The 15,943-nt window shown below is 40.0% G+C and overlaps 1 protein-coding gene across 2 annotated transcripts in view; it reads left to right on the top strand.

The window, feature by feature from the left end:
- ly75 (lymphocyte antigen 75) overlaps window positions 1-15,943 on the top strand; it is a 145,592-nt gene that overhangs the window by 89,385 nt on the left and 40,264 nt on the right. For both annotated transcript variants that reach the window (XM_020529208.2, XM_048598981.1), the window contains exons 20-23: window positions 2,489-2,580; window positions 4,207-4,349; window positions 6,734-6,839; window positions 10,712-10,872. In XM_020529208.2, the coding sequence (XP_020384797.1) occupies window positions 2,489-2,580; window positions 4,207-4,349; window positions 6,734-6,839; window positions 10,712-10,872 (502 nt within the window). The remainder of the gene's footprint in view (window positions 1-2,488; window positions 2,581-4,206; window positions 4,350-6,733; window positions 6,840-10,711; window positions 10,873-15,943) is intronic.

Below are 15,943 nucleotides of genomic sequence, written 5' to 3'. Positions count from 1 at the left end.
CAGGATGTGGGAGTCCTTGTGCATAAATCACAAAGTCGAGGGTGAATACGGAAGGTAAGTGGAATGTTAGCCCTTATTTCAAAGGGAATGGAGTAGAAAAATAGGGATGTCTTTCTAAAACTCAACAAGACACTGGGCAGACAACTGCTGAAGTACTGCGAACAGTTTTGATCTCCTTATCTAAGGAAAGATGTATTGACATAAGAGGCAATCCAGAGAAGGTTCATTAGGTTGACCTTGAGTATAGAGGGATTTTCTTATGAGAGAAGCTGAATATGTTGGGCCTGTACTCATTCGAGTTTAGAAGAATAAGGAACAGCCATATTAAAACATAAAAAATTCTTAAGAGGTTTGAAAGGGTAGATATATACTGCCCACATTAGGTCTGAAGGGTGCTGAAAAAAATGACAAAATCCAAACAGAACAGATATCCAGTGAGCCTCCTGGTTTGCAGGCGACGAATGCGTTTTCAATATGGCTCCTAGATTATCTGCTCTGTGAGGTAACAATGACTGTGTCAACTTGATGTCCACCTCTGATGCATTATGCTGCGCTCCTCATGTATGCATATCTTGTTAGCTGGCCACTACATAATCTTAAAAACATTCTATATCCTGCAAGTGAAAGTAACACTCACTTCAAACCCTAATGCCAAAATTCTACTCTAGAACAGAAGAATCTGCCCCAAGATAGAAATCATCAGTTCAACTGTTTTTTTTTTTGGTTTCGTATCCTATCCCCTGACTGTTAAATCAACCTGCGACTCCATTTTCTCCCATAGAATCATAAAATCCCTGTAGTGCAGAGAGAGGCCATTTGATCCATCAGGTCTGCATCAAACCTCTGAAAAGCATCCCACCTAGTCCTCCACCTATACCTGTAATCCTGCATTTCCCATGGCTAATCCACCGAGCCTGCACATCCCTGGACACCACAGGGCAGTTTAGCATGGTCATTCCACCTAACCTGCATATCTTTAGACTGTGGGAGGAAACCGGAGTACTCACTGGATACCCATGCAGATATGGGAACAATGTGCAAACTCAACAGAGTTGCCTGAGATTAGAATCAAACCCAGGTCCCTGGCACTGTGAGGCAGCAAGACTAACCACTGAGCCACCATGCCGCGCATGCCCTCTCAGTTTGTTTCATGCACTAGACCCACTTCCCATTCTGGTTCCTGTACTTTCTGATATTGTAAATGGTTCCCTTTTCTTGGGTAGTGTTCCCATTTGCTTAGAAAACACCACTGCTACAAGACTGTACAAAAATGAATGCATTACAACTCTTGTTCCTGTCATAGCCCTGTCTCTTAAACAATCTTTATTTATTTAAATGTTGAACATGTTATTACTTCCCAGATTGGTGACCAAACTTTTGACAATGCTCAGTTGAAATCTCTGAGGGAGTTGGAGTACTGCCGCCTTAAGATCATGGATTCCATGCCCTCTCTGCCCACTATGTTCTGACCAGAATATTTTAACTTCTAAGTCTAAATTTATCTTTAACTGAGTTTCCAACCCAGTTTCTCTCCTTTTTTGTAACATTGTAGGCCCCTACAAATGCTTCAGCCTATCTGGCAACATCTTCCCTTTCAGTCAGTGGTATTTAGATTCTCTTATTGGAGATGGTCAATGGCTGGAATGTTACTTGCAATTTGTCAGTTGTCTTGGTTTTGCTACATAGGGTCATCGACTTCTTCAGTGATTAGGGTTTGATGTGGGAGTTTGCGGTCTTGCCAACCAGTGGGAGTACTGCGTTGGTTTTCTACAGAAGGGCAAATGCTATTGAGGCAATTGTGTGCTTAACTGGAATGTCAATTCTCCCATTTGATTTAACTGTCCTCCAGTATCAGATGTGCCAAAGGAACCCAGGCCACTGTTAGTACTGCACTGGGACCTACCATAATGATTGCCGTGGGATCCCAGATATAGGTGAATGTGGACAAGACAAGGACCATAGCAGGGATGTCAGAAGAATGAGCAATGGAGTGGCCTCATGCTGCGTCTCTTTCCGACAGAGTGCCAATTAAAAATGAATGCCCCCTTCCAGTAGACTGCTGGCAAATCCAATAGAGTTTGTTGGGCAGTCTTCCTTGATGACAATTCCTCTGCCTGCCACTCGGTTGAATTCCAGTGGATGAGGCTCTTAAACTATCCCAATTAGCCTGTGGTCTGAAAAGCTTGTAACGTAGCCTGCTGCGGGGCATTCAATTCCAGGCAGTATTTGAGTTGCAGATTGTACTGAGAACTACACTTATCAGCAAGCATTTCTTCTCTTTCACTGCCCACCACACTCCCTGCCACCAGTCCCCAAACCAACCACCACCACCACCAAGCTCATGTCAAGTTAGTTAAAGCAACTGAGGATGATTGAGCAAACTAACTTGAAGACAGAAGAGGAAATATTTAACTTTTGTCTCATCAAAAAAATTACATATTTGATTGCATTATGCACTGTGACTGATGTTTATATTTTTCCTTTTTAGTTTTGGTCCCTATTACATTTATGATCGATTTCATTCCTTCCATAACCGATATAGAGATTGTTGGTTTATAACTCCTTATGTCAGGTTGATTGGTAAGTAATTTGCATAGTACATGTTTATTCTTGTATTTTGTTATGGATTAATTTTGATCTTATATGCATAAAATTAATGGGATAGTATTAGCATGGGCTCAAGGACAAGAAATTAGCAAATGGTTGATCCTCAGATTGAGAGAATTATAATGTGGTGTTCCCTGGGAGTCCCTTTTCGGAGCACTAGTATTTATGCATTGTGTACTTGACTATACAGAGCATAATTTCAACATTTGCCAATTATATGAAACTCTGGAATGTAATAAACAACAAGAAGCATCTTACTGTTCAGGTTCCTGTTAGTGTCTGATAAAATTTGAGCACCCAGCAATTAAGTGGCAGAGCTAGACCAGAAGATTTTAAGATTTGACAGAAACTTTGAATTATTTTGGACATACAATAAACACTATTACATATCTTATTACTGCATCTACATGCCAGCTTTATCCCATCACAAAGTGTGATTTAAGCTTTGGAATCTTCCCCATTTCCTCTTCCCAACCTCTCTACCCGTCCTAAAAAGGGAATTGAATAAATATTTGTTTAAAAAAATGAAAAGTGCTGGGTATGTAAACTTTTTTTTTAAAAATGATTTTATGGCAGAAGTTGTTGGCGAGCCCAGCATTTGAACATCCTAATTCTTGAATTGAGTGGCTTGCTTGGCTGTTTCAAGGCAGTTAAGAGTCAACCACAATGCCTTGGATCTGGACTTGCATGCAAGCCAGATTGGGTAAGTATGGCAGATTTCCTTCCCTGGAAGAGATTGGTGAACCAGATGGAGTCTTGCAACAATTGATAATAGTTGCCATGATCACTAGCACTGATAACTACCTTTCAATTCCAGATTTATTGATTTGAATTTAAATGCCCCATCAGCTGTTATGATGGGACTTTAACCAGTGTCCCCCCACCACTACATGTCACCATCCCTTCTCTCTCCACTCGACTTAAAGCCAACATCTGACAAAGAGTCACTGGGCTTGAAACTGTTTTCTCCCTAAAGATATAGCCACACCTGCTGTGTTTCTCCAGCACTCTGTTTTTGTTTCAACTTTTCAGAATCCACAGTTCTTTGTTTATTTATGGGTTAAATGACCTTCATCTGTGCTGTAAAACTATGATTATATTTGTTGGCAATTGTACTTAATCTTAAGAGTACGTAATTTGTGACCTTGATAGAGTTCCAGAGCATGTTCTTTACAAGGAACTAGAACTAGAGAAACCCATGATGTTTTAGATAGTCATAGAGATCTACAGCATGAGAAAGACCATTCAACCCATTGTGTCCACGCCAGTTGAAAACAACTACCTAACAATTCTAATCCCATTTACCAGCTCTTGGTTTATAGCCTTGTATGCCTTGGCAGCACATTCACAATGTGTTTGTGTGGAACGTCCCAATGGGAATTGCTGATTGTACCCCACAAAAGCGTGAAACTCTGAATCACTTAACCTTAATGTGTTGAAGAGAGATGAAATTGCTGATTAATGTCACTGTCTGTCTGTTGAAGGACTGTGCTTAAATAGCGTAATATTGAAGTAACAAATTGGTGGTTCTCAAACTGGTGAGTTACCACTGTTACAGAATTATGATCATATTGCTTCAATTTTGTTTTTACTCTGCAGAATATCATGATTTCGTGGACTGTGCCAGACCTCTTCCCTTTATTTGTCAGAAATTAAATATATCATCATTAGAACCGTGGTCTCCAGAAACCAATGTGTCAGGTACCCCATGTACTGGTGATTGGATCCCTTTTGGAGATAATGTAAGAGAAAAGAAGCCTGCTTCTATTTGTCACTTACAAGCATATTAACTTCATAAAATTGAAAATATTTGTAAGAAGTTGGGATGAGATCTTTAGATGGAATTCTTGTTAGTTGGAAAAGGTAATGAAAGATGACAATCTCACTTAATGAGTCTTGAGATCCAGAGCTAATTAAGGATGAGGATAATTATTATGTTTAGTGGTATTAATCCATCCAGAATAACCATTCCATTACCTCCATCCCATGTGTTGATCACTCTTTGTGTGAAGAAAGTTTTCAGAATGATGGGATTGAATTTGTTTGCTATCAGTTTGAATCCGTGGTCTCTCTTGTTCCACTTTTGAAATTTTTGAGGTAATTTTCCAGATTTAACTTGTCCATACTGTTTAGTCTTTTATACATGAGCAAAATAACTTCCCTGGCATCTCCTTAAAGAGCGCAGGTTTGTCCAGTCTGTTTTTCTGACAGAGATTTAATGAGGCGAGATCACCCTGTGACTGCATCCTGCACTGCTTCCAATAGTTCAATGAGCATATTAATAGGGCGGGACTCAAGCAGGAACTGGCTGACCTTTGTGAAGATGGCATCAGCCACACCATTGATGGGACAGCACACAAACTTGTATTTGCATGGCACTTTTGACATAAGACATCAGGAGATGTCACACAAGTTAAGAAGCAAAATTTGACAAGAAATTATATAAAGAATTATTAGGGTGAAAAGCTTAATCAAAATGATAAGTTTTAATAAATGTTGTCAATGGAGGAAAGAACGATAGACATAGGCAGCGAGGCTTAGGGAGGGAATTCCAGACCTTGGGGATGTTACCAGCCATGGTTCAGTTAAAATCAAGGATGCACAAGAGGTTAGAATCAGAGAAACAAAGATATCAGAGAGGTTTAGAGATAGTAGGAACTGCAGATGCTGGAGAATCCGAGACAACAAGGTGCAGGGCTGGATGAACACAGCAGGCCAAGCAGCATCATAGGAGCAGAGAGGCTGACGTTTCGGGCCTAGACCCTTCATCAGAAAAGGGGGAGGGGAAGGGGGTTTTGAAATAAATAGGGAGAGATCCCTTGAGGTTTGTCCGGAGGGAGGAGGGTAACTTCTTCAGGTTAGGCATCCTTAGAAGAGGCTTCGCAGTGGGGTTAAAATCGAATCAGAGATAGTAGGAACTGCAGATGCTGGAGAATCCGAGACAACAAGGTGCAGGGCTGGATGAACACAGCAGGCCAAGCAGCATCATAGGAGCAGAGAGGCTGACGTTTCGAGAGGTTTAGTGTGGCTGGAGAATATTTAAGAGAATAAATGGTGTGAGGCAATGGAGAGATTTTAAAACAAGGATATGAATTTTTAAGGTCAAGATAAAACAGAAAGGAACAGATGCTAGAGATTTGAGACAAACAAACAAATTGCTGGAGAAACTCAGTAGGTCTGGCAGCATCTGTGGAGAGAAAACAGAGTTCTGGAGAGAGTTCAAATGAGATTTACTAGAATGATACAAGAAATGAGTGATTTTTTAGATGTAACGAAAAGTTAGAGAAATTGGAGCAGAGAAGATTAAGAGGTGACCTCACTGAAGTGTTCAAATGAAGGATATTCTGTTTCCAAAAGAACTGCGGATGCTGTAAGTCAAGAGCAAAAACAAAGTTGCTGGAAAAGCTCAGCAGGTCTGGCAGCATCTGTGAAGGAGAAAACAAGAGTTAACGTTTCAGGCCCGGTGACCCTTCCTCGGAACTGCAACTCCAGTTCTGAGAAAGGGTCACCAGACCCCAAACGTTAACTCTTGTTTTCTCCTTCACAGATGCTGCCAGACCTGCTGAACTTTTCCAGCAACTTTTTTTTGTTCCTGATATTCTGTTTCCACTAGTTGGTAATGTCAGTAACTAGAGATCACCACATCAAGGTTGTCACCGCTACAGCTAGAAGTGAGATGGGAAGACCCTTCTGTACTCAGTTGTTAGGATTTGGAATGTGCTGCTTAAGAGAATGGTGGAGGCAAATTCCATAGGAAGTCTCAAAAGACAGCTGGATGTATGAAAGTGGTGAATTTAGAGAGCTATGGAGAGAGGGCTGGAGATTTGGGACTAACTGAGTAGCTCTTTCAGGAGCTAGTACAGACACAATGAGTCAAATAGCCTCCTTCTGTACTGTAAAATCCATGATGCTATGTTTTAATTAGATTGATCATGGGCATAACATTTGATGCTACATTTATTAAAAACCAGATTGTAGAACAGGCATCTGTTATTTTTCACAAGTGTAAACATAAATTAATCAGAATATCCACTCCCAAAACACACAATGTAATTGGGGACTAATAGTATGTTAAGTACAAGTAGTAGTAAGTACTTTGATATGAATCATATTTCATCTGTTTCAGTGCTATAACTTTGTAAAACCGAAAGCTTTGACATGGGAGGCTGGAAATCGATTCTGTCAGAGCCTAGGTGGGAACTTGCCAACTATTGCCAATTCTGTGGAACAAGGTATGTTATTGGATCAACACTACAGGCAGCTGTAAAGATCATTTTAATTTTGATTGTGATCTGAAATGGAAAGAAAGACTGTTTGTTTTAAATCTAAAAATTGTAGAAGGAATTGCTTCACCTTTTGAAACTCATTGTGTATGGTGTTTATACTGCTGCTTGTTCAAGCAGTAGGGGAAATGCATGTAGATGGCACAGCACTGGTTGTGTATGTCATGTGGGATTTAGCTGGCAACAAATAGCTGATTGGTTTGTGCAATTGTGACCAGTAATAGATTCCAGAGATTATCAGTCTGATGACTACTCTTTTGTTCCCGGGCAGCTCAGCAGCTTGTGCGATAGGGTTGTGCTTTCACACTCTCTCTGCAGTAAAAAAAAACTTAGCTGAAGTAAGCTGTTGCTTCTAACCAATAACCAAGGGACTTTTTACTTAGTACCCATTACGCTGGGCCTCCCAAAAAGGAGTGAAAGAACCTGGGGAATGAAGGGTGAAGAACAGAGTTCAGGCAAGCCAAAAGGAACATCTCAATGAGTCTTGTGGACTGGTGCTATCAAACTGTGTTTCCCAGCCTTTATCCCACCAGTTTTTTTTTTTTGTTTTTGTTTTTTTTTGTTTGTCTGTGGAGCGCTTTTAAAAAGGGAGTTGGAGTGTTAAGTGTAGAACCATTTGTTGCTAATTCATAGTTGCTTACTTGCGATTAGAATTTACTTATTTGTAATAAATAGAGTTCCTATTAAGTGCAGAAACCTGATCAGTGTTTACTGTTAACTTGACTCTGCAGATGGCTAAATTGGGGATTTTGCATGTTTTTATTAGATCATTAACTTTTATGGTGACCCCAGGAATAGTAGGGTTTGAGAATCAGCACATTTTCCCAAGTGGGTCATGACAACACTTAGGTTTATCCATTTTAGAAGCAGAGATTGCAACTTACATGATTGTTTTGGATGTGTTCATGTTTCTGGGCTCACATCTTTATTGAAGCAGTTTCCCAGGTTATAATGTCAATACTGTTTTAATGCTCAGTTTAAATTTCTATTCAGTTTGTAAAGACTTGGGAATGTGAAGTGTGAGGTATGTGTTGCCGTCTGAAAATGCAGTCAGAAATGGTTTACATGTATTAATACTGAGGAGTACCATATGCACCACCCATTTTGTCATGTGGACTTGTGGGCAAAAACATAAGATTTTGATGGAGTGAAATCTAACAATTGGACAGAGTCTTAGAGATGTATGGCATGGAAACAGACCCTTCCTTCAGTCCAACTCATCCATGCCGAACAGATATTCTATCTTGTGACAATGTTGATCATATCAATGTGACCTGTAACTAATATTTTTAGTTAACCTGCAATAAACTGTATCCAGATAGACCAGGAAGTCCTTTTCCTCTACCACACAAATAGGCCTGTAGTTTATACTTAAAGTGGATGGTGGCAGCAATCTTCATTACGAGCAGCAGTTTGTGCAGCATTGTGTACTTGCCTGTGCTTACAAAATGGAAGGCAACTGTGTGTGGATTTGATTTGAATGCTCCAACAATACATAGTGAGCAATGATGTGAGATCTTCATGCTTGACTTTAAGTAGTCTGTTCATACAACAGTCAGCAGCAAGGAAGAGCTGCAGGTTTAAGAGCCCTTCTTGTGATAATCAACAAGAAAGAATATTTCAGTGAATAGTAAAAGCAGTTCAGAGCTGGTAAGAGACATACTGTAACAGGAGAGATAGCAACTCCAAACACATGCAGATTGCATTGCGAGGCAGTGGTCTGTGGGAGTGGCCCAGAGGTGGAGTTCACCAGCAAGTGAACAAATATTGGAGTGAAGCTAAAATCCCTACAGCACAGCAGAAACCTTTACAAAAGTACAGTAAGCCCGGTTGGAAAAGCAAGAAGTTAAGAAATGATTTATAACTCCAATGGACTATTGTTGCTATAGCAAATGTATGCCGTAAAGCACAGCTAATGAAGTAAAAGAGCCAAGAAGGAAATATTAATCTGAGGTCATTTACCTGGGGAGGGAGGTGGGAATAATTTATTTAACTGTAAGGAACATGAATCTTTCAGTAAAACTGATTAAAGTGGGAATTGTTGATTATCGCTGCAAACAGCAGGATTCTTACAGTGAATTTGCAAAATAGGTGAATCCTTCACTTAAGTCACAAAACACAAAGTTCCTCCAGCACAGCAGCAAAAGCAGCAGAACCGCTGTTCCTGCAAAATACATCTTTCGGACAAGCAGGCATGATATTGCCAGGAAGATTTAATTTCAGGGATGCCAAATAGAACACATGAATGGACGTCTTGGAGAAAACAATTTATGACATTTAGAATAGTAGAAGAGTTTCCAAATTAGATTAGAAGGTGAGCAAACAGGACTTAATAGGAAAATTGAGCATCCAGGGGATTTCATCAATGACCTTTAAACATTAGAAGAGAAGTGTGACCATGGTATTTACAAGAGGTAAAACTATTGAAGGAATTGCTGATGCATTATCAGATTTCTTATAATCTAAGGAAGACCTGACTCTAGAGAGCCATTCAGGTGATGAGTGAGACAGAATTCCAGAAGCAACTACCAAGATAGGAACCTGAAGCTATACTGGATTGACACACATATTTCCACTGCTATCAGCACTAAAGAGCATTCTGACTGTAAAAGTCAATGAAGAAAAAAAATAAGCAGTAAGCAAGCCAATGAACAGCCTACCCCAGTTGTTGAATGTATGACTATTGCAACTTTGTGTGCAACACAACTTGGTAAACAATGACTAACAGATTAAAGTCTGGTGTTAGATGAAGAATTGACTTGGAAGAGGCAGGTTCAAGCAGAATATTTGTCTTCCTTATCTTCCCATGAAGAATCCTCAGTAACTATGACCATGACTGTGGTATTCCAGAAATAATCCTCTAATAACAGAATGGAGGACATGAACATGTTGGTTTCTCTTGTAATGCAATTGCTGAGAGTGAAGAAGAGAATCCAGTTGACAAAGTTGAAGTGAATTATTTACATGCTTCAACGCAAATGGGTTATGATAAATGTAATTATGTGCATAAATAAACACATAATGAGGAGAAGAATAGCATGGGGAGAGATGTATATGGGTCTGAAATGGCGGGTAGAGGTTGGTGCTCATGACACTCCTCTGTATGATGATATGATCTCAACTTGTGGACAGAACAGCTTAGGACCTGACATCTGATCCTTCTCAAAGCCTAAAAACAGAAAAGAGGGAGTCCTACAGAGCACTGGGGAAATTCCAGAACACCGCTTTGGAAAGGTCTGGCTCTTATAAGTGGAGACAGCCAGAAAACTACTTACTGTTCTAGTCAATCATTGAAGCTCTTTCTAAACTAAACGCAGGATAATGTGTGTACATAGACCAGCTTAGCAACGTTATTCTAGGCTTAATGCTGAAATTGTTCGAGTGCCTCCAGTATAACAACACTAAATCTAAAAGTTTGAACCAGAATGAGAAACATCAGTAATTGTTCTTCGCATAGACCACTGTTTGAAAGGCTAAGACCATGAAACACACAAAGCTTTTTAAAAGAAAAACTTGCAGTATTTGAGGTCACTTGAGTTTATCAGCCATTGTTATTGTTCACCAGCGGGTAATAGATTGTCTCATCTTCTTTCGAAGTTGTTTATCTTTTTATGTTGGCCTTGGGCAGCAATACCACCTCTAAAGCGGGTGGGCTGCTGATTGACAGTCCCACGTCTGGGAAACCGGACCAATGCCATACTAAGAGGTGAAAACCTACCCGATTATTATCATCTTGCAAGACAGGTGGGAAAGTTATCATCTCTGCTTCTGTTTTGATTAGAAGTGATTTCTCAAATCTGTTTGCATTTTGTATTCAACAGATTTTATTGTATCCCATTTATCATCACTGCCGCCCAGAATTTGGCTAGGTTTGCAAACCTCAACTACAGCTGGAACAAATAAGTGGGTGACAGAAAGACCAGTTGATTATACAAATTGGCAGCCATCATTTGAGATGGAATTTGGTACACTAGATTTTGATGTAAGTTAAACGTTTGCACTTAGATTGTTATTACATTATGTGGAGTTACACTGTTGTTTAATGCTTTGTGTCTAGCCATTTAGGGCATTTAGATTGTTGGCTAATTCTTGCTAATTTTGCTAATTCTTTGAGAGTGGTTTGACTTTATCTTGAATAATTCTATTCTCTAAGTAACTGGGCTATATAGGTCTCAAACATCATCTCAACCTGCGCTGAATTAACTAATCATTTTCACCTTTAAATCTTTTTAACAAAATCATTGTTTTAAACATACAATCCTAAAAATATTAAAAAGTAGCAACTGAAGTGTGCCCTATGGTGATTCAGTAAGATTGTGGGTTGAATTGTTGCACCGCACTCCATTTTCCTAACACATCTCCATATCCTATGACTTCCCAAGTATCTATCACCCCATGTTGAATACACTTAACAATTGAGCATCCACATCCTCTAGAGTAGAGAAATTCCCAACGCTTTGCAACCCTATTAGTGAAGATATTCTCACCTTGTCCCTTGATGGCTGATCCTTTTTTTCTGAGACAATGATGCTTCATTATAGAGTATCCAGCCTAGGGAGTAACATCCTTTCAACATCGACCCCACTTGGCAAAATAAGAGCTTTATGTCTCAATCAGGTTGCTTCTTGTTATTTCTGAACACTCATGAAATGATCAATGCATTTTCCTGTTATTTTAAGACAGAAAGTAAAACAGGTGGTATGGTGGCTCAATGGTTAATACTGCTGGCTCACAGTGCCAGGGACCTGGGTTCAATTCCAGCCTTGGGTTTGGCTGTATGGAGTTTGCATGTTTTCTTTGTGTCTGGATGCTCTGGTTTCCTCCCATTGACTAAAAATGTGCAGGTTAGGTGGATTGGTCGTACTAAATTGCCCACAATGTCTAGGGATATGAAGGCTAGATGGATTAGCCAGGATAAATGTGGGGTTAAAGGGATAGGGTTGGTTTGAGTGGAATGCTCTTCTGAGGGTCAGGGCAGACTTGATGGGCTGAATGGCCTCTATGATTATCCTTAATCTCTCCTCCTCATAGGACAATTTGCTGATCCCCAGAATCTATCTAATCTTATGCTAAACCTCCTGTAAGGCAAATATAATCCACCTTTTTTCCATAAGGAGACCAAAATTGCACATTGTACTTCAGGAATGTATTTGACTAGACTCCAAAAGAGTTCCTGACCTTTTAAAGTAACCACTTGAAATAAAGCCTTACAGACCATTTGTCTTTCTAATTGATGGGCTACGTGTTATCCACTCTAAATTGCCAAACGCTCTGAATTCCAGTTTTTACATATCAAAGAATAGTGCAGCACAGGAAGAGGCCCTTCAACCACCAAGTATGCACCAACACATGACACCATTCTAAATGTTTAAAACTTCTTGCCTCTATGCAGTCCATTTCCTTCTGTTCCCTGCCTATTCATGTATCTGCCAAGATGCTTCTTAAATGTTTGCTATTGTATTCACCTTCACCACCAACTCTGGCAGTGCATTCCAGGCACTTAGCATCCTCTGTTTTATTTTAAAAAACAATTTGCCCCTCACATCTCCTTTAAACTTACCCCCTTATACCATAAACCTATGTCCCGTAGTATTTGACATTTCTATCCTGGGATAAAGACACCAACTATCCATTTTGTTCATGCCTCGCATAATTTTGTAAACTTCTATCAGGTTACCTTTCAAACTCTGACGTTTAAGTGAAAATAAGCCAAGTTTTATCCAATGTCTCCTCATAGCTAATATGCTCCAAACCAGGCAACATCCTGGTAAACTTTTCTGTACCCTCGCCAAAGTCTTCATATTGTTCTGATAGTGTAGCAGTAGCATAACTAAAGTTCTGTACAGCTCCAACATGACTTGTCGATTTTTATATTCTGTATCCCTACTGATGAAGGCAAGCATGCCATATGCCCTTCCTGACCACGTTATCCACTTGTGTTGCCACTTTCCGGGAACTGTGGACCTGTACACCAAGATCCCTCAGTATGTTAATGCTTCTATAGGGTTCTGCCATTTACTGTATACTTCACTTCTGTATCAGACCTTCCAAAATGCAAGATGTCATATTTGTCGGGATTAAATTCCATCTGTCATTTCTTTACCCAAATCTCCAACTTATCCATATTGTGCTGAACCCTCTGGCAATCATCCTCACTATCCACAGCTCCCCCAATCTTTGTGTCTTCAGTGAACTTATTTATCAGACCACCTAAATTCTCCTCCAAATAGTTTGCATAGATTACAAACAACAAGAGTCCCAGCAATGATCCATCCAGAATACTACTTGTCACACATCTCCGATCAGAAAAACACCCTTCCACCTCTATCTTCGCCTTGTCATACAAGATAGTTCTGTATCTATCTTACCAGCTCAACCCATGTGAGCTACCTTCTGTGTCAGCCTGCCATGCGGAACCTTGTCAAAGGCCTTGCTCAAGTCACGTAGACAACATCCGTCACCCTGCCTTCAATCATCTTCATGACTTCCTCAAAAAACTCAAGTTTGTGAGACACAACCTCCCCCATACTAAGCCATGCTGCCTATCACTAATTAGTCCATATTTTTCCAAATGTGAGTAAATCCTGTCCCTAAGAATCTTCTCCAATAATTTCCCCACGACTGACATAAGGCTCATCAGCCTGTAATTTCCCAGATTATCCCTGTAACCCTCCATACAAAGGAACAAAACTGGATATTGACCAGTCCTCTGAGATCTCTCCTGTGACTAAAGAGGATACAAAGATCTCTGTAAGGACCTCCACAATCTCCTCCCTTGCCTCCCTTAGTGTCCTGAGATAGATCCCATCAGGGGAACTTAACTACCTTAATGTTTTTCAAGACGTCCAACACCACATCCTTCTTAAAATTGACATGCCCTAAAAGATCAACATACCCCTTCTAGACTCACCATCCACCATGTCCTTCTCCTTTGTGAATACCGATGCAAAGTATTCATTAAGGACCTCACCCATTTCCTCTGGCTCCATGCAAAATTCCTCCTTTATCTCAAAGTAGACCTACCCTTTCCCTAGCTACCATCTGCTCCTTATGTACATATAAAGCGCATTGGGATTTTCCTAAATCCTGTTTGCCAAGGACATTTCATGGCCTCTTTTAAAAGAAACTTGTTTAAGTTTCTTCCTGTTTTCACTGTTTGCTTCAAGGACTCGTAAGTTTAGGAAACTGAAGACAATGTTCCTTCTTTCTCTTTTTTGACTGTGCTCACAATTTGTCTTGTCATTCCAATAGGCTACTGAATCTAATCAGCTGGCATTTAAAAGGTTCTCCCATAACAGGCGTGGATTTACCTTCAGACAGCCACCCCCTAATCTACATTTCCCAGTTCCTGCCTTATATTGGCGTTGTTAGCCTTCCTCCAATTTTGTCCTTTCATCTGAGGATTATTCTTATCCACAGATAACTTTAAACTTTTGGAATTATGCCCACTGTTCCAGAAATGCTCCCCCACTGAAACTTCAAATCACCTGGCCAGCCTCATTCCCCAATAGCAGGTCTAATGTAGCCCCTTCCCCTGATTGGACTATTTACATATTTTTTCAATAAACCTTCCTGGACGCATCAAAGAAATTCTCCCCTATCCAAGCACCTGGCACCAAGGGAGTACCAGTCAATATAGGTGAAGTTAAAATTAGCCATCTTAACAACCCTTTTTTTTACGTTTTTCCGTAACCTGACCTCCTATATGTTCCTCTATCTCCTGCTGGCTGCTGGAAGGCCTGTAGTACAATTCCATCAAAGTGAGTGGATATGGCCTCACTCGATGAGCCCTCCTATATATCCTCCCTCAGTCTAGCTGTGATATTCTCCCTTATCAGTAATGCAACTCCCCCATCTCATTTATATCCTTCTCTGTCTCGCCTGAAACATCTAAATCCCAGAACATTAAGCTGCCAGTCTCACCTCCAACTCAACCAAGTCTCTGTAACAACTACAATATAATAGAGCTTGGATTAATACCTATAACTAAGTTTCTCTACATTACCTGTAATACTCCTCGCCTTAATGCAAATATACTTCAGACTGCCAGTGCCAGTTCTGTTGTGTTCAATAACCACTCCCTGTCTTGTCTGCTCTTCCTGTTTGTCTTACTGGCATTGGTCCCAGACTGCTCCTCGTTGATTTCACTTGCTCATCTAATAGTCTGGTCTCCACCCCTCTGCCACACTAGTTTGCTTGTGCCTCCTGAGAGACACTACCAAATCTTCCTGCCAGAATATTGGTGCCCCACCAGTTTAGGCACAACCTAGCCTTCTTGTACAGGTCCCATCTGCCTTGGAAGACAAGGATAATACGAGAAATGGATAGGTGCATTGGCCCCTTTTGTCCAAGAGATTGAATTTTATTTACCTAAAAGTCAGGTCTAACTTGTACCCAAGATGTAGGAAAATGAATGACTTTTCCCCAAAGATTGGGGGCCAACAGTAATAGAAGATGAGCAATATTCAAGTATAGATGGTATACAAGTGTATTATAAGTTCCTTACTCTGTAGTTTATGTTGCTATTAATAAGGCAAAGGAAGGATAGTGGATGCTTCGACAACCACTCTGTCAACCTATCCTGCTATCTTCAATTACTTATACATATGTACACCCAGGTTTCTGCTCCTGCAACCCCTTAGCATTTTCTTTTTTTCATTGCCTCTCCACATCCTTCGTATCGAATCACTTCACACTCTGCTTTATCTGCCATCTTTGCAACTTCAGGCTGAATTCATGGTAACTTACAAGGTTGTATACACTGAACTTAAAATATAAAAGAAAAGCTCAAAATACACAGTTCTTTGCCAGTGGCTAGAAAGAGAAAAGAAAGTTTAATGTTTTAGCTGTGTACCATTCAGCATATTTTATCTCTGATTTCTACCTTTAGTTCTTTACGCTGAATTTGTGATAAGTTTTTTTTTTAAAAAAAGCATTGAGCTGTTGGCAAAAATATCCTGCCGAAGAACTCCAACAAGACAATTATTTCACAATGAAAGATCAAAATAGAAATGTTTCAATGATGACCAATTCTATTCTTTGTGTGGTTTTGA

Source organism: Rhincodon typus, chromosome 7 (assembly GCF_021869965.1).
Source record: "Rhincodon typus isolate 14 chromosome 7, sRhiTyp1.1, whole genome shotgun sequence".
NCBI classification, from domain to species: domain Eukaryota; kingdom Metazoa; phylum Chordata; class Chondrichthyes; order Orectolobiformes; family Rhincodontidae; genus Rhincodon; species Rhincodon typus.
Note: the sequence above shows the minus strand (reverse complement) of the source record. Positions and strands in the feature narration are given on the sequence as shown.